At 57.8% G+C, this 18,829-nt stretch overlaps 1 protein-coding gene across 10 annotated transcripts in view; it reads left to right on the top strand.

The window, feature by feature from the left end:
• Positions 1 to 307: 307 nt before the first annotated feature.
• The window catches only part of PLEC (plectin), a 61,017-nt gene continuing 42,495 nt past the window's right edge, over positions 308 to 18,829 (top strand). For 4 of the 10 annotated variants that reach the window (XM_031013976.3, XM_055348483.2, XM_055348481.2 and 1 more), the window contains exon 1: positions 3,596 to 3,741. In XM_031013976.3, the coding sequence (XP_030869836.3) occupies positions 3,657 to 3,741 (85 nt within the window). In that variant the 5' untranslated portion in view covers positions 3,596 to 3,656. Of the gene's footprint in view, positions 413 to 1,067; positions 1,163 to 1,744; positions 1,944 to 3,595; positions 3,742 to 18,829 lie in introns of those variants that run through there. The other 6 variants (XM_055348490.2, XM_055348489.2, XM_031013969.3 and 3 more) reach the window with 4 other exon arrangements.

Raw genomic sequence — 18,829 nt, 5'->3', positions numbered from 1 at the left:
CCAGGGGCGGGATCTGCTGCTTCCGAGGAGGCGTCGGGGAGCGGGGCGGGGCCCGGAGCTCACCGGGGCGAGCGCACGACGTTCCCGTGTCGCGCACGCCGGCGCAGACAGCGTTTCCTTGACTACCGGCCCGCCCCGTGCGCCGGGGGCTCAGGTGTGCGCCGCTGCCCTGGCCGAATCGCCCGCGCGGGCCCCGGCCCCGCCGCTCCCGAGATCTCGGCGGCCCCGCGCAGACACGGGCACCCGATCTCGCTGGCAGCGTTCGCTCGCTCTCGGCCGGGCCCGCGCGGCGCAGCTCTGGGTGGGGGCCGGGGCGGGGCTCGGGGCTCGCCCCGCCTGCGCCGCCTCCGCCGCTCTCCCGGCCCGAGCAGTCTGGCTGCGGCGGCAGAGCTGAAGTGAGCGGAGCCACCAGGCATGTATGACCGCGGCCAGGATGGAGAGGAGCGCCGCGTGCGGGCGCTGCGGGGTGGGGGTCGGGGGGCGGTCTCCGGCCGCAGGCCACACGGAACTAGGGGCTGCGCCGCGCCCCCTCCTGCCCTCGCTCGAGAGGACAGCACCTCCCTGCACGCCCGAGACTGCGGAACTGGACGGGCGGTGCCCGGGGTGTGGGCAGGAAAGGCTGCTGGGGAGGCGCGGCTGACCGCAGGGCTCCGGGCGGGGGGCTGCAACCGGGGCGGCCCGTGGAGAAGCCAGTGGGGGCGGGGCGCGGCGGCCCCCTCCTCGGTGTCCGCTGTCTCCTCCTTAGCCCTTGGCCTGAGGGCGGAGGCACAGAGCCCACATTGTGCCCCCACGCCAGCCCACCCCCTCCGAGACAGAGCCCCATTCACCTCCCGCACGCCAGTGCTCTTGGGGACGGGGGCTGGGGAGTGTGCGCGCGTGGGTATGCGTGCGTCCTGGTTGCGTCCGCGGTGCCGGTGTACGCGCCCCCACTGTGGGCTGCTGGAGCGGCGGCCTGGGCTACCTCCCGGCCTCGCTGCAGCAGAGCTCCCGCGGCCCACGCCGCTGCGGCTGCAGCTATTTATAGGCCTTCGCTGCGGAGATCGAGGTGGGACTGCGGGCTGAGGTGGGATGGCGTGATGGGGAGTCCTAGAGGTCGAGAGAGCTTGGAGGTGGACTGCCGGTGTCCAGGGGAAGGGCTTGGGTGTCCTTCCCTGATGACCCGGTGAGTGGAGTGGGCGGTGGTCGGCGTTCCTTGATGGCCTCGCCTGCCTGCGATTAGAGGGTTAGAGGCGGGTCCAGTTTGGGATGGAGGCAGTGGAGGCCGGCATCTGAGTGAAGGTAGTCAGTCACCCCTTCCCCTTCCATTTGACAGAGTGGAAGGTGGTCTGTCGTGTGCCGGTTGAGCCCCTGGGTGACAGAGTAGGTGGGTGGGGTGTGGGTGACTAAGAGAGGAGAGTGGCAGTCAGTGTGCGGGAGTGGGGGTGGCCAGGGTGGTCAGTGTCCTGGTGATGGACTGGAGGGTAAGGCCAGTGGCTGGGGCGTCACTGCGTGGGTATCTGAGGAGTGCGCGGGAGGGGGCAAGGCAGTCATGGATGGAGAGAGGGTAAGTCAGTGCCTGGGGCCAGAGCATGGGGGTCAATATGTGGGTACAGCAGAGTGCAGGAGGGGTGTGGGTGCCAGTGTCCAGGCGAGAGGCTGGGTGGGGAAGAGGTCAGTGTCTAGGTTAAGAAGGTGGTGGGTGGGTCGGCGTGCAGAGTCCACTCCTGAACAGGCAGAGATGTGACCCCTCCTGCTCCCCTTCCAGGAGGCCATGTCAGGTGAGGACGCTGAGGTCCGGGCAGTCGCTGAAGATGTCTCCAATGGAAGCAGTGGCTCGCCCAGCCCTGGGGACACACTGCCCTGGAACCTTGGGAAAACGCAGCGGAGCCGGCGCAGCGGGGGTGGCGCTGGGAGCAACGGGAGTGTCCTGGACCCAGCTGAGCGGGCGGTCATTCGCATCGCAGGTAACTGCGCAGGGCCTTGCCTGTGCACCTCCTTGGCACGCGCAGGTTGACTGAGTTCCCGCTGCGTGCTAGGCGCTGGAGCTGGGACTGGGTGGGGGAGGCCTAGGGGGATCTGCGGGTCAGGGAGGGCCTCGTGCGTCCCAGGTGAGTGCAGGCGGCACAGCGCCACCTGCTGGCCCCGCCCAGGCGGTTCATGAGGCCTGGGGTTGGGCTTCTTGCCGCGGCATCCATCCTTGATTTTAACACGGTCCAGTGCCCAGATGCAACAAGGATAATTTTTTGGGCTCCCCACCAGGCCCTCGGTCTTGGCTGCCACAATGGCGGCCAGGTGGGAATGTACAGGAGCAGTGTATAGGGAGGGGGTACCTGGTTGTCTGGAGCCCCAGCCTCTTCCTGAGCCAGGATCTGGCCTTGCCTTCCAATAGCTCCCCATCCAGGGAAAACGATGGGAAGCATCCAGCTAGATGCTTGGGGAAGGGGGAGGGCAGGAGGGAAGTGGGTGACCTAGAGCTGGAGGCCATGGGCAGGGTGTGCTAGGAGAGGGAGGAGCAGTAGCTCACTAGGCTTTGGCTTGAGAGTCCTGACCTGTTCCAGCCGGAGGGCAGGGAGGCCCCTGCGGGAGGCCAGGAGAGGGCTGCAAGGCCAGGTGCTGAGCCCTGGGGGGATGTTGCAGACGACGGGAAGCGGGGCTGGTAGGAGCAGGAAAGAGGGAAGGAGAGGGTCACTGCTCTGCACCCAGCTCCAGCCCCAGGGTCTGGTTCCATCTGCATGACCTTCAGGGCTTTTCACAGCACACACGGACTTTAAAGAAAGAAGTCACTTTCTTCCCACTTGAAAGGGAATCACTTGTGTCGTTCCCATGCCTGGGCTTTCTTCAGCATCACCTTTACAGTTGTGGAGGAGTGTGGGGGGTCCCGAGGCCCCGGCTGACCGTGGTTGCCTTCAGTACTCACTGCAGAGGCTTTGCCCCCAGCCAGCACCTTCCGCGCCAGGGCTCTGCGTCCTCTGATGGTTTCCTTAGGACCGATTCCTGGAAGCGGGACTTGCAGTTACAGGACATATGGCATTAAGCTTGGAGAAAACACGGCCAGGGGCATCCCAGACAGGGTGGCCGACATTGGTGAAGGCGGGGAGAGCGGGGGCTTTGCCGATCTGATGGGTGGAAAGAGTTGTTTTAATTATCACCAAGCATTTTTTCCTTCTGTGAATGGGCTATTCCAGTCCTCGTATGTGTACTTAATTTTTCTTGTGTGTAGTGTTTTAAGGGTTCTTTATACCGACTCAGTCGTCTCCGATGTTGCAATGGGAAAGTTCTCAGCTGCACGCAGGAAGCGAGGTGGGGGGTGGGCAGGGGCGCGTCTCGGAGGCAGGTCGCCGGCCCGGCGGGGAACAGACAGGTCGCGGCCGCCCCTGGGCGGGGGCCACCCGAGGACCCCCGGGCGACCGCGGTGTCGGCGGCCGCGACCCGGGCGAGAACGGGAAGGGGCGTGCGTGCGGGACTCGGAGCCCCCGGAACCGGCCCGCCGGGAGGCGCCCAGACGCGGCTCCCTCTGCCCGGCCTCGGCGGCCCCGGCCCCGCCCCGCCCGTGGGGCATCCTGGGTGCGGGGGGCGGGGCGGGGGCGGCCTCTTTAAGCGGCGCGCGCGGCCGCGGGGACAGAGTGGCCGCCGGGTGCTGGAGGCTCCGCTGCACCCCGCGCCCCGCGCCCGCCGGCATGGCCGGCCTGCTGACGTCCGGCCCGCTGCCCGACGAGCAGGACTTCATCCAGGCCTACGAGGAGGTGCGCGAGAAGTACAAAGGTACGGCCCCCCGTCCCGCTGCCTGCCGGGCCGCTCCTGACAGCCCAGCCGCCGAGCACCTTGTTGTCCACGGTGGCGGTCCCGATCGCCGGCCCGAGCGCGGCCACTCCGCCGGCCTCGTCCGCCTGGATCGCCCCCAACGGCTGCCAGTGCCTAGGGAAGGGGAGGGCTCGCTCCGCTGAGCCCCCGGGGCCATGCCCTTAATAGGGCATCGCGCGGCTCGGGTGGGTGGGGTGGGCCGCGGGCGGGTGGGGGCGCTCAGGGCTTGTCGGGGTCGGCTGTCTGAGCCAGGATCCGGTGTCTGTGGCCAGCAGACATATGGGTCAAGGCTGAGCCATCCCCTGCCCCACCTCTGGGGCACGTCTGCATGGAACAGGGGCAGCCCCGCCGCCTGGCAATGGGTCACATAGTTGCCGCCTCTCCTCACCTCCCTAAACTGGCGAGGGCCTGGGCTGCCACCCTTCCTTGGCAGGGCACCCCCCCCACACCCCTTCTCTGTTCCCTAGGGGACAGCTGTGGGCTAGGGGTCAGCTGTGGGCTAGGGGTCAGGGTGGCCCCTCCTTCCTCTCTAGGGGAGCATCAGAGTGGCCTGCCCACCTGCTTGGTGCCTCGGCAGACCCCCTTGCCCTAGTCCACGCCCACGGGGAGCCCCTGGACCCTCCCAGGTCCTGGTCCTGCCGGCCATTCTTGCAGCCCAGCTGCCTGGCTCAGCCTGGGTCGCCCGGCTCCAGGCGGTTGTGGACACAGCATTGGCTGCCAGCCTGCAGAGGCTTAGGGGCAAGGGACTGAGCTGCTGGGGAGGGTCGCGGTGGGGGCCCCCGGGCAGAGCCGATCAGAGCAGGCTTCAGCTCCACGTGGCTGGTTTTGCTGGCTCTGCCCCCAAGGGCAGCTCAGGGAGAGAGGTCCTGCTGGGGCCCCGTGGTGCCGCTCTCCACCACAACCTTGCCCAGCTGGGTAGGTTTCATGGTGCCCCGAACTTATCTCCTTCAGGCGTCCTCCAGCGACAGCTCTGGGGCAGGGTGGATGTACTGCTGTGGCTCTCTTTGACAGTGCTGTGCCCAGCCGCTTTGCCTGTGTGACTAGTTCATTCGGGCCAGGGGAGACACTCCTGCACCCTTGGGGAGGCCTGGAGCGGGCAGCCTGTTGCTCATGCTCTACATGGCCGGCCCTGCCTTGGAGGGAGCACCCAGAGGGGTGCTGGGGTATAGGGCAGGGAAGCAGCCGCCCACCTGGGCTCCAGCCCTCCTGGCAAGCCCCAGGACAGAGCTGTTTCTGAGCTGACCGCTCTGTTCAAAGTGCGGGAACTGTGCAGGATCGTTTCCTCCTGGAGTTCTTGGTCTGGTCAGGTTGCTGGGCTGCCTGGGGTGCCCCAGCCTGTTCTGGGCATTGTGCTGAGGCTTTCCTGGCCCCAGGGCTGTCTTTCCTCTACCTCCTGGGGTGGGAGCTACTTCTGATTCATCCAGGGGTGAGCCAGACAGATCCCTGGAGGTTGCTGGGACCCTCTCTCAGGGTCCTCCCTCCCAAGCTCAGCTCCTCTGAAGGCCAGGATTGGTGTTGGGCACACTTGCAGTCTTGGCCCATTGTCTGCCTTCTGGGCTTGGTAGTAGAGGCTGGTGAGGGGGCAGGGGGGCCGGGGTGCCTGCCTGAAGTGGAGTTGTCACATGATGGTGCAGCTGCCCGCATGTGTGTGGCACTGGCCTGAGAGTGGCTAAACAGCAAGGCATGTGCTGAGGCTCCGTGAGCACACCAGGTACCCCAAGTCTCCTTAGCTCCTGGCTTGAGACAAGGGGACGGGAGGGGCTGGGCTGGTACCTGTGTCTGGGAGCCATGGACCAAGGCTGAGGAGGGCCTGCAGGAGGTCAGAGGTGGCCCCTGTGCCCTACACCTTTCCAGGCCTGACCTCTGTGAGCCCCTTGGACCTGCTAGAGGGCTGGAGCCCTGGCCCTTCCTGTCCCTGGGGTGGAGGGACTGTGGGAGGGCATGGCACCCCTTGCCAGCCAGCCAGTGATGGCGAGGCAGCCCCAAGTCCCTCCGTGGTAAGCAGTTGTGGGCCCCTGTCCTGGGCCCAGCTCAGCATTTGGTGGTTCTGAGGAGGGCAGGGAGGCCAGGCCTGTGCCCCCTGCCCAGCTGATCCCTGCACTGAGGAGGTGCTCTGGCTTAGGCCTCCTGGCCTCCTCCCCTCTGTGGCATTGCCTCGGTTCCACCTCACTCTGCCCTCTCACAGACAACTCCCTGTCTGACCCTCACTCCGGTGACCTTCACCCCCCACCCCACAACATCTCAGACCCTCCCCTGGATACGTCATTCCCTGGCTCTCCCCTGGAAATCCCCGGTCTTCCCTGTACAGTCAGTCGGCCACTGCTCCGCTCGGAACATCGCCAACTTCCTGTCTGCCTGAGCCCCTCAGCCCCCCCATTCTCCCTGTCCCCCATCCAGGGCAGATTCCTCTGGGGCTGAGGCTACTGCAGCCTGTGGCGGGAGAGCTCTGGTCACCCCGTGGGAGAGGCCTCCGTGCTGAGGGCTGTGGGCTGGTGACTTAGACAGTTGGCCCAGCTGCCAAGAGGTGTCCAGTCGTCCAGCCCCCCAAGCCTGGCCTGTGACAGGTCATAGAGGCTGGGCCGTCCTGCCACACCATGGGAGCCTGGAGAGAGACCTGGGGTGGGTGCGGCAGGGCGGGGACAGTTCTAGGAGAGAGTTGTGGCGATGAAGGTGAGTGGAGGTGAGGTGGTCAGTGAAGAAAGAAAGAGCGGGCCAGCAGCAGTGCAGCGTTGTGGGCAGGGGCCTGTCTTGGGGGTCAGGGCATGAGTGCAGGCCAGGGAGTGGGGAGTGGGGCCAGCCGGGGGCCTGGGCACCTGGGGATAGAGACTTTAGGTTGTCATGTTAGGGATGGGAGTGGGGCTTAGGGGTGCTGTGAGATGGTCCTGGAGGGGGCAGCAGGGGTGAGAATGAGGCCGGGGTGAGTACTGTTGGTGAGTGGGTGACGTTGGTGTGGGGCAGGGGGCCAGGGGTGGGAGGCCTGCATTGGTCTGGGGGAAAAGTGGGCCTGGAGAGGGGCTGGGTGTGTTTGGTGCCCACAGGGCGTGTGCCCAGCCTGTGGCCTGCACTCTGTTCAGGACCCCTTGCCAGCCCTGGGCCTGCCCAGTGCCACTGTGCCTGGCCCCCTCCTCATGTGTCCCCACTCTCCCCTGTCCTGGACTCTGAGCTTGGTTATCTGTGTCCCTGGCACTGGCCCCAGGCCCTTGGCCAGCACTGCAGGGTGTTTGCACGGGTGAGTGGGTGATGGCGTAGGGCGTCATCTGCAGTGGTTGGTGCTCAGCTGGCAGAGGGCAGGCTGGAGGTTATTTGGGGCTCACTGGAGAGGAATTTTGGTCGGTGTTTACTGTCAAAAGTAAAACGCTCCAAAAAAAAAAAAAAATCAAGCAGGGTGGAAGTATACAAAGAAAAACGGGGAGAGTCACACCTCTGGGTTCAGGCTCCCGGCTGGGGTGATCGCTGTGCATGAGAGAGGGCGGGAGAGAACACACGGATTTGGCCACCCCTTTACAGGGAGCTCAGACCGAGATTTCCTCTGGAGCCACTGGCTTTTCATGTCAGTACCAATTAGGTTGACCTCATGCTGATTATTAGTATTTTTTAATAGCTTTATTGAGAGGTAATTCACATGCCATACCATTCACCCATTCGAAGTGTCCAATTCAGTGGTTTCAGTAGATTCGGAGTTGTGTAGCTGTCGATTCCAGGATATTTTGTCACCTAGCCCCTGGCAACACTGCTCTCTTTTCAGTTATGGACTGACCACCTCACCTCCACTCACCTGCATTGCCACAACTCTCTCCTAGAACTGTCCCCGCCCTGCCGCACCCACCCCAGGTCTCTCTCCAGGCTCCCATGGTGCGGCAGGACGGCCCAGCCTCTATGAGCTGTCAGGCCAGGCTTGGGGGGCTGGGCGACTGGACACCTCTTGGCAGCTGGGCCGACTGTCTAAGTCACCAGCCCACAGCCCTCAGCATGGAGGCCTCTCCCACAGGGTGCCCAGAGCTCTCCCACCACAGGCTGCAGTAGCCTCAGCCCCAGAGGAATCTGCCCTGGATGGGGGACAGGGAGAATGGGGGGGCTGAGGGGCTCAGGCAGACAGGAATGGTGATGGATTGGCCTGTATTGGCCCTGGGTCTGGCCTCTTCGACTTGCCGGGACGCTGTCAGGGCTGCTCACGTCGCCGCGCCATCAGCACCTCACCCTCCCCTCGCTGGAGTCGGTTCCGTGGTGTGGAAGTGCCCACTTTTGCTTATGCGTTTATCAGTTAACAGATAGTGGGTTGTTTCCACCTTTTGGCTGTTACGAGTGAGGCTGCTATGGACGTTTGCATACAGGTTTTTGTGTGGTCGTATGTTTTTTATTTCGGCTGGGTAGATACCTAGGAGTGGAATTGCTCAGCTGTGCGGTAATTCTATATTTAACCATTTTGAAGAACTGCCAGATTGCTTCCTAAAGCGGGCGTGCCATTCTGCATGCCCAGTAACAGCCGGGTGCGAGGTTTCCAATTTCCTCACATCCTCACCAACACTTGTTATTATCTGACTCTTTGATTGCAGACATCCAATCCTAGTGGGTGTTGAGTGGAATCTCGTTGTGGTTTGATTTGCATTTCCTGATGGCTAATGACGTTGAGCACTTTGGTGTGATTGTTGGCCATTTTTTATATCTTTTGAGAAATGTGTATTTAAATCCTTTGTCCATTTTAGAATTTGCCTTTTGGTATTATTGAGTTGTAAGTGTTCTTTATATATTCTAGATGCCCGTCCTTTATCAGAAATATGATTTGCAAACATTTTCTGTTTCTGTGGTTTGCCTTTTTATTTGCTTGTTGGTGTCTTTTTTTTTTGAGACGAAGTCTCGCTTTGTCTCGCTCTGTCACCCAGGCTGGAGTGCAGTGGCGTGATCTCAGCTCATTGCAACCTCTGCCTCCTGGGTTCAAGCAATTCTCCTGCCTCTGCCCCCCGAGTAGCTGGGATTACATGTGTGCGCCACCACACCCAGCTAATTTTTGTATTTTTAGTAGAGATAGGGTTTCCCCATGTTGGCCAGGCTAGTCTTGAACTCCTGACCTCAAGTAAGCCACCTGCCTTGGCCTCAGTGCTGGGGTTACAGGTGTGAGCCACCGTGCCTGGCCTGAATTCTTTGATTATTAATTAAGCTGAGCACATCTCCTAGAGTTGTTGACCATTTGCACCTTTTCTTTTGTGAACTGCCTATTCACAAGCATTGTTGGCCAGGCTGGTCTTAAACTCCTGTGCTCACATGGAAATGGAATCAAGGGATCCTCCTGCCTTGGCCTCCCAAAGTACTGGGATTACAGGTGTGAGCTGCTGCCATGCCGGGCTACTACACCTTTTTACATCAGGGACTTGAGCATCTGTGGATTCTGGTATCCATGGGGAGTCCAGAACCCATCTCCCGCTGATACCGAGGGACAATTGTATTCGGCGTAAACTTCGAAGTTGCCTGGGAGCAGCACCAGCTCACGGAACAGAACTTTTCAGCTCCTTGAAAGTTCCCGCTGTGTCCCCAGTAGTTGGGTACACCATGGATGGGTCTCACACCACGCATCTATTTTTGTTTAATTCTGTCTGTTTCTTTTTTTCTTTTTTTTTTTTTTTGAGACAGAATTTGGCTCTGCGGCCCAGGCTGGAGTGCAGTGGCGCGATCTGGGCTCACTGCAAGCTCCGCCTCCCGGGTTCACGCCGTTCTCCTGCCTCAGCCTCCCGAGTAGCTGGGACTACAGGCGCCCGCCACCACGCCTGGCTAACTTTTTGTATTTTTAGTAGAGAGGGGGTTTCACCGTGTTAGCCAGGATGGTCTCGATCTCCTGACCTCGTGATCTGCCCGCCTAGGCCTCCCAAAGTGCTGGGATTACAGGCGTGAGCCACCGCGCCCGGCCTAATTCTGTCTGTGGTTTCTTTAGCCATATCAATTTTTAACATTCACCAGTCTTTTATGATTTCTGGATGTTATGCTATGCTTAAAATGGCCTTCTTTTAGAAAAACATCTGCTGAGAGTTGCTTCGAGCACTGCTGCATTTTTTTAAACATCTCTGTCGTTAATCTTTGTGGAATTTGCTTGGGGCTGAGGTCGAGATGTTCAAGGAGGCTCGATGTCATGCTTGGTGTCACGCCCATAGGGTCTGGCCGTGGGCTTGTGGGTAACAGGGACGATTGTAAACATCTCCCCTTCCACCAATACAGCTTCCTGACGCAGGGGCTGTGTGTTGCTTCACTTCTGTGCCCCCGAGCCGAGCCCTGCCCTGTCCTGTGGCAGAATCCATCTTCCTGACGTGGGGACTATGTGTTGCTTCACTTTTGTACCCCCCCAGCCGAGCCCCGTCCTGTCCTGTGGCAGGTGTGGCTTGAAACAAGCGTTGGGTGGGAGGGATAGGTGGACTTGGAGCTGGCTGGACCCCTGCAAGATCCTGGCCTGGTGCCTCCCAAGGAGCGGCTGAGGAGACCCCGGTGGTGGCTGTGGAGGTGGAGAGCAGCCTGGGGTGGAGAGGATGTGCCTGCGGCAGAGAGGGCGGAAGAGCCAGCGCTTAGCCTTGGGTGCATAAAATCAGAGATGCCTGTGAGATAGGAATGCGTGTGCAGACACTGAGGTGCAGGAAATGCCGGGCTGAGGTGGGGAGGCCAGGCTGGGAGGCCATCACTAGGTCAGGCCTCAGGCCAGAGCTCCGAGCCTGGGGTCCTCCAGAGCTTAGGTGCCTATGAGAAGAGGCAGCCGGGAAGCAGAGCAGTGGGCAGCTGTGCAGCAGAGCCATGGGGGCCTGTTGGGTCTGTGAAGGAGGGAGGGGCGTGAGGAAGCAGGGCCACGTTGGGAGCAGGGTGAGGCCTGGATGGTGCTGGGACCAGGTGATGGGGGGTGTTGGGACCTCAGCGGGACTGCTTGGGGTGTCGTCGGATTGGAGGTGCCAGGGGGCATGTGGGAAGTGCTCAGGAGGCCCTGCTGGTCAGGCTATGTTGGGTCCAGCAGGGTGGCAGGGAGGGAGAACCCTCTCCAGGACAGAGCGGTGACATGGAGGCTAGGCCGCAGCAGGTCACAGCCTCAGCTGGATGCTGGCCCGAGTTCCCTGGGGAAGGAGCTCCCTGGGCCTTGGCCTGAGGGACCTGCATGGTCACAGGGGGCATGGGCATCACCTGGCCCAGGGTGAGTACTGAGTGGTCGCTCACATTTACCCAGCCACACATCATCAGTGGCCAGTCCAGACTGCTGCTCACCACTGAGGGCCCTGGAGATTTTCCCAGGGTTGGGCTGTTGGGAGGGTGTGGGCAGTGGTGCCCTGTGGCCTCGGTTTCCCCAGTGAGGCCCAAGAGGAGCTGGCAGCAGAGGGGCCAGGGGCCAGGTACCTCAAGAAGGGACTGGAGGAGGCTGGGAAGGGCAATGCTAGTGGGACCAGGTGCCCAGATCTCCCACCGCTGGGTCATGGGTGATGCCCACAGACCCACAGTGGGTAGGGAGATGCGGGGCTGGGAGAGCAGGGGCCGTGGGTCATGAGGTCAGGGACCCAAAATGGGGCATGGGCCGGGTCATCTGTAGGCGCAGTGGCCTGGCATGATGGCAGACCAGGCGGAAGGGGAGTTGGGAACACGCGTTCAGACGGTGGAAGGAGGGTGCCAGCTGGGAAGACAGGATCCTGTAGGACTTGGGACATCAGCCTGTAGGGTCTGCTCTCCAGGGTTTGGGTCCTGGTTAGCTGCAGAAGAGTCCTCCCAGCTGGTGGTCAGCTCTTGGCAGGACTGTTGCTGCTTCTTCCTGGAGGCAGAGGGGACCCAGGACCAGGAATGGGATGGGGATCACTTTGTGTCCCTGTGTGGCTCCAGGAGTAGCGGCAGACCCAGGGCCAGTGCTGTAGGAAAGGAAGGCCCTAGGATGGCATCAGGGTGGCTGGTGTGAGTCTGGGTGCTCTTGGGCAGGCTGATGTGTCAGGTGGGCTGGGGCCAAGTGGGACGGTGAGGGTGGGGAAGGCCATCCATAGGGGCACACCAGGGCGGGCGGTGGGGTGGGGGTTGGGTGGGGGAGTGGGGCTGGTCAGGGCTGGAAGTGTGGGTCTGCAGGTGCAGCAGAAAGAGGTAGCTGCAGTAAAGGTCTCTGGTTGTGGCTTTTATGATTTTTATTCTGCTCTGTTTTTCAAATGAATGTGTCTTTTGACCTTTTGAAAGTGCATCTCTTTCTCTTCTTTCTTGCTAAACGAGTGGCTACCAGGGGAGCTAACAGAGCAGGCACAGGATAGGCCTAAGAGACACAGCTGGACGCCACTGTCATGACTGCCACAAGAATGCATGGTCGTTTACAGAATACAGATACCCCCAGAGAATGTGCCCTGTTTTAGGTTCCTGTGGCTGCTGTCACACGTACCCACAAACTGGGTGGCCTTAAACAACAGAAATGTATTCTCTTACGGTTCTGGAGGCCACATGTCCAAAATCAAGATGTTGACAGGGCCACGCTCCGTCGGAGGCTCCAGGGCGGACTCTGTTCCTGGCCTCTCCAGCTCCTGGTGGCCATCGGTGCCTGGGCTCGTGGCCGCATCACTCCAGTGTCGGCCTCCATCCTCCCGTGGCCCTCTCCCCTGTGGCTTCTCTTCCATCTCTTGTAAGACCCTTGGCGTTGGTTTTAGGTCCCCACTGGGTAATCCAGGATGATCTCATCTCAAGGTCCTTGTGTTAATTACACCTGCAAAGACCCTTTTTCCAAATAAGATACCGATTATGGGTTCCAGGGAATTGTTCATAGACATATCTTTTGGGGACCTCCATTCAACCCACCACAGTCTGTCCTCTGGTCCCTCAAAACTTACATCTGCCCCACTTCCAAAACAAATGTTTCTTACGCCAACATGCCCCAAAGTCTCAACCTATTGTAGCATCAGCTCTAAGTCTAAAATTCCATCCGCTCGGCCAGGCGCAGTGGCTCACGCCTGTAATCCCAGCACTTTGGGAGGCCTGTGGGTGGATCACCTGAGATCAGGAGACCAGCCTGGCCAACATGGTGAAGCCTTGTCTCTACTAAAAATACAACAATCAGCCAGGCGTGGTAGTACACACCTATAATCCCAGCTACTCAGGTGTATGAGGCACGAGACTTGCTTGAACCCGAGAGGCAGAGGTTGCAGTGAGCCGAGATTGCACCAATGCACTCCAGCCTGGGTGACAGAGCAAGACTCCATCTCAAAAAAAAAAAAAATTAGCCAGGTGTGGTGGCACATGGCTGTAGTCCCAGCTGCTCAGGAGGTGGAGGTAGGAGGATTGCTTAACCCTGGAGGCTGAACCCAGGTGACAGAATGAGACCCCATCTTGAAAAAAACAAGAACAACATTTAATCAGCTCAGAAGTCCCAAATCTAATCATCGAAGTTGTGTCTAAATCAGGCGTTGGTGAGGCTCTGGGTAGGATCCAGATGGGGGCAAAATTTTTCTCCATCTTTTTACTTGTAAAACTAGAAAGCAAGTTTTATGCCTCCAAACTGCAGTGTTGGGCTAGGCATAGACTAGACATCACCATTCCCAAAGGGAGAAATATAAAGGAATAAAGGGGTTGCCAGTCCCAAGCAAGTCTGAAATCCAGCAGGGCAAATTCCATGGGGTTTCAAGGCCTGTGAATGCTCTTCTGTGGCTCAGTGCCCCACCCTCTGCACCTGCACCTCTGCCAGCCTCTGCCTCTAGGCCTAAGGCCCTGACCTTGGAGTCATTCTTCCTTTTTCTCGAAGGGTAGCACATGTTTGCAGCTGCCTGGGTCTGTCATCCTGTTTCTTGCCTTTAGACTCTCAGAAGCCCAATACCTTTCTTCATTTCATCCTGTCTCTGTTCCCTTCAATCCAAGCAGGCAGTGTTTCTGCTGGTAAAACATTCTCATAAACCTTCTGGGTCTCCCCTGTATGTCACAGGGAGCCAGGCCATTAAGAGAGAAGGGTTCACTCGGATCCTCCCTGGATAATCTTGTCTCTATTCCTGGCTTCTGCTGAGATGAGTGAATGAACCCATGAGTCACATACCTCGTCTCTGCAGAGATGGCTTTCTCTGCAGAACACACTTTCCTAACAGTGAACCTCCCAACATGAGCATCTTTTGCAATCTAAATAGGCTGCAGATATCCCAAATCACCCATGCTGGTTCCTTTTTGCTTAACAGTTCCTTCCTCAATTTATCTCTTTCTTCCTGAACTTTACCATAAGCAGCAAGAAGCAGCCAAGCCACACCTTCCACACTTTGCTTGGAAATCTTTTCAGCTAAATATCCAAGTTCATTGCTTACAAGTTCTATGGAGCACCTGACAGTAAACACAGTTCGGCGAAGTTTCGCTTCAATGTGAGAAGCACCTTTCCTCCACTTTCCTCGTTGCCTTCTAAGGCTTCACCACAAGCATCTTTAATACCCATATTTCTGCCAACAGTCTGGTCGGACAGGCTAGGCTTTTTCTACTGTGTGCCTCAAGATGTCCCAGCTTCTGTTTATTACCCAATTGCAAAGCCACATCCACATTTTCAGATATTCGTCACAGAGGCACCCCGCTCCTGCTCGCTGTCTGTATTGATTTCCTGCGATTCCCACGGGGAAGAGCCACAGGCAGGGCGCCGTAAAACAATAGAAATTTATCTTTTGATTGTTCCGGAGGCCAGAAGTTAAAAATCCGGTGTCGGCAGGTCCACGCTTTCTCCGAAGGCACCCGGGAAGAGCCTAGGAATAGCCGCCTGCCTCTTCCAACTCCACTGCCCCTTGGCTTGTGGCTGCGTCATGCCAGTCCCTGCCTCTGTGTCTCTCCTCGTCTAAGGACACTTGCTTTTGGATCTAGGACCCACCCAGGTAATCCAAGATGATCTCATCTCAAGATCCTTTATTTAATTATATCTGCAGAGACCCTGTTTACAAATAAGGCCACATTTATGAGCTCCAGGGACATGGACATAGATTTTTTTGTGGCCACCATTGGACCTACCCAGCCATCCTGCAGTAGTCGGTTAATGTAGAACTTACACATTTTTGTTCCATAGTCATTGTTTTAAAAAGCGTGCACCGTGGGCTGGGCACGTGATTACAGGTGGCACGTGCCTGTAATCCCAGCACTTTGGGAGCCTGAGGTGGGAGGATCTCTTGAGCCCAGAATGTCAACACTGCAGTGAACCTGGGCTACAAGAGCAAGACCCTGTCTCAAAAAGAATAAAAAAATAAAAAAGCATGCACAGTGTTCTTTAGTGTGTGTTAATTTATCTGTAATTTCATGATTTAATGTTATGAAGTATTTTAGACATACGTAACTTCTTTTACTTAGTGATACAGCTTGGGCATCTCTCTGTGACATTAATTTACAATACAGCATTCCCCTGTATGGAAACCATATCATATTTAACCAATCAATCCTTTCTCCTAGGACATGGAGCTTAATTTTGTATTTTTGTATTAGAAATGACTGCAGTGAACAGTGTTGTAGCTGGGTCATTGTGCATCTCTATGACTGTTGTTAAAAAGGGAATTTCTGGCCAGGTGCGGTGGCTCACGCCTGTAATCCCAACACTTTGGGGGGCCGAGTTGGGCAGATCACAAGGTCAGGAGTACGAGACCAGCCTAACCAACATGGTGAAACCCTGTCTCTACTAAAAATACAAAAATTAGCAGGGTGTGGTGGTGCACGCCTGTAATCCCCGCTACGCAGGAGGCTGAGGCAGGAGAATCACTTGAACCTGGGAGGCGGAGGTTGCAGTGAGCTGAGATCGCGCCATTGCACTCCAGCCTGGGCGACAGGGCAAGACTCTGTCTCAAAAAAAAAAAAAAAGGAATTTCTGGGTCAAGTGGTTTTCAAATTTAAGCTTTAATTTACACCAAGATACCGTTTTTTACCTATCGTATTGGCAAAAATCAAAAATCTGGATTTCTAGGTTCTGTTGCTGAAGCTGTGGGAACCAGGCCAGAGAAAGCGTCTGTCAGAGCTGCAAACGCAGTGTGTGTCGGAGCAGAAGACGGTCACTGGCCTGAGTGCGCTCAGAGGCTGGGCCCACACGTGCCGCTCTGCATGGCCAGACGTGGGTCACGGTCCCCGTGCAGAGCGGGAGGCCTCCAGCTGTGGGGTAGGTGGGAAAGCAGGGGCAGAATGGTGCCTGGAAGATTTCACCATTTGTGTTAAAAGAAAGAAAACCAAGAATCACATGGTATTTGCTTGATTTTCTGTAAAGAAATTCTGGAGAAACAAACAGGAAGCCACTAACAGTGATTTTCACAGTGTGTGTGTGGGTGAGGGGAGACAGGGAGAAGGGAGGGGAGCGAGACTTCTCTGTCTACCCTCAGTGTTTGAGTCACGTGAATATTTTCTATTCCAACACGATTTTGATTTTTAAAGTTTAGTGAAGCAAAGAATGTAAACTGTTATAAGTGCTTTTTTTTTTTTCTTGAGACAGTCTTGCTTTTATCACCCAGGCTGGAGTGCAGAGATGCAGTCTCGGCTCACTGCAACCTCCGCCTCCCGGGTTAGAAGGATTCTCCTGCCTCAGCCTCCTGAGTAGCTGGGATTACAGGCACCCGCCACCACACCCAGCTAATTTTTGTATTTTTAGTAGAGACGGGGGTTTCACCTTGTTGGCCAGGCTGGTCTCGAACTTCTGACCTCAGGTGATCCGCCCGCCTTGACCTCCCAAAGTGCTGAATTACAGGCGTGAGCCACTGGGCCCGGCCTAAGTTTTTATTTTGTTTTATTGTTTATTTTATTATTATTATTATTATTATTTGAGACGGAGTTTCGCTCTTGTTGCCCAGGCTGGAGTACAATGGCATGATCTCAGCTCACTGCAACCTCCGCCCTCTGAGTTCAAGCAATTCTCCTGCTTCAGCCTCACAAGTAGCTGGGATTACAGGCATGCACCACCACGCCTGGCTAATTTTGTATTTTTAGTAGAGACAGAGTTTCTCCATGTTGGTCAGGCTGGTCTCGAACTCCCAACTTCAGGTGATCTGCCTGCCTCGGCCTCCCAAAGTGCTGGGATTACAGGCGTGAGCCACCGCGCGCCTGGCCAGTTCTTTTTTATTTTTTTTGAGACGGAGTCTCACTCTGTCACCCAAGCTGGAGTGTAGTGGCACGATCTCACCTCAATGCAACCTCCACTTCTCCTGCCTCAGCCTCCCGAGTAGCTGGGACTACAGGCGCCCGCCACCACACCCGGCTAATATTTTGTATTTTTAGTAGAGATGGGGTTTCACCGTGTTAGCCAGGATGGTCTCAATCTCCTGACCTCGTGATCTGCCTGCCTCGGCCTCCCACAGTGCTGGGATTACAGGCGTGAGCCACCACACCAGGTTTCAGACACAATTTTTAAACAATTTCTAAGTTGCTGGCTAGGTACTGCAGTCGTCGTCCCTCCAGCAGTGCCCAAGTGGGCCGACTCCTCCCACCTGCCCAGCACCCGGTGTTGGAGCTTCAGACAAGTCACATGGCCTCGCTGTCTGATGGGAACTTGTGTAATGAGTCTCCTGGCAGAGCCAGCGGGAGGGTGAGCAGAACTGCGGCCGCGTCAGGTTAGCGCGGCGTCTGCCACCTGGGCCTCTGCATCCCGGACCCCGAGCCTGGTCCTGGAGCCATCCTGGAGCCGGGGCGTTCCCTGCATCAGCTCTGACCAATCGTCAGTTATCTTATTCCAGCGTGTTTTGTGCTGATGAAGAGTTTTTTCCTGCTGTATTTTCCTAACTTGTTATTGCTGGCCTAAAGAAATCTCTCGGGTCTTTTAACTGCGTTTGAAGCCAGCCTCTCAATGAACTTTCTCTGAGCTCCAGTAAATGGTGAGTTGAGTTGTTTCAGGTGCCAAGAGGAGCAGTGCTGACTTGGGTAAATGCTGTCCCATGTCCTGGCACTGGACCGAGAGCTGCGCCTGCACCGTCCGCGTTCACCCTCACATGCCCTCCCCTCAGCAGCCTCGCCTCGCACTGGGAGGGTGCCCCGCTGTGCTACGAGGGGCATTGATTCTCATGTTAACAATGTAACCTCATCCCTTGTTATAAATACTGGTTTTTATCAAATGAGCTGTCAAGATTTTTTAGATCAATATACCGGTTTTCTCCTTTCATCTACTAGTGAAGTCAATGATATTAACAGAGTTCTGGGAAAGTGCATTATCCTTGAACTCCAGGAATTCATTTCTTCTCTTGCTCCATGTTTCCTGTGGTGACACCTTCGTGTCTGGTGCTGGGTGAGGCAGCCGCCTCAGGGGCCCACAGGTGTCTCGGTGTTGGAGGGCTGAGAGGGAGGGAAGGGGGAGCCACCATGGATCAGGTGAGAAGCCTCTCCACAGAGGCCTGGCGAGGTCCACCCTGCTGCAGCGGAGCAGGTGCCCTGCGTGAGGAGGGCCTCCAGAGGGCAGCGGCAGGGCTGTGGTGGGACCTGCTTGTGCTCGGAGAGCACTGGCTGCTGTTGTCCAGTGCTTGGAGGTGAGGGGCAACGAGGGAGGCTACCACTGTCTTTGAGGTGAAAGTGTGGTGGCCAGGCCAGGGTGTGGTGGAGACAGTGGGCACAGGACAGGTTTGAGAGATATTTGGGAATGATGGGCCCCGTAATGGATGGGTCATGTGGGTGGGACCCAGGACCTTCCCCGCAAATTGGTCTCTAGGAGACCTCTGGTATTGAGATACTCTTGTACTGGGCTGCAGGGGAGAGAGGAGAAGGATGTGGCTCGGAGAGATAACCTCTGTGCCTCCTGGGCCCTCACTGGGACTCCCAGCAGCCCTGGTGGGCATCCAGTCCCGCAGTGGTGGCCCTCCACCCCAGAAATCCTGCAGGCTGGCTGGCCTGACTGAGCTCGCACTGAGCCCCACCCTGCGCAGGGGTGGCCTCCAGAGCATGGAAGGCTCTCCTCCCACCTCAGTCCCTCAGCATCCGCAGAGGCCGGGCTGTTGTTGGGCCAAGGCTGCGAGGCAGAAGCCTGGGGCAGGTGAGGTGGCTCCTGTGGACCTGCCGCAGGCTCAGGCGGGGAGCAGAGCAGGGGTCTGTGCGTCCGGAGGGCTGAGTGTGTGCGGGATGTATCTATGGCAGGATTTCACTGGGCCTGGTCTCCCTGGGGCTATTGTTG

The sequence above is a fragment of the Gorilla gorilla genome, chromosome 7 (assembly GCF_029281585.2).
Source record: "Gorilla gorilla gorilla isolate KB3781 chromosome 7, NHGRI_mGorGor1-v2.1_pri, whole genome shotgun sequence".
Classification (NCBI taxonomy): Eukaryota; Metazoa; Chordata; class Mammalia; order Primates; family Hominidae; genus Gorilla; species Gorilla gorilla.
This window is presented reverse-complemented; position numbering and strand designations above follow the sequence as displayed.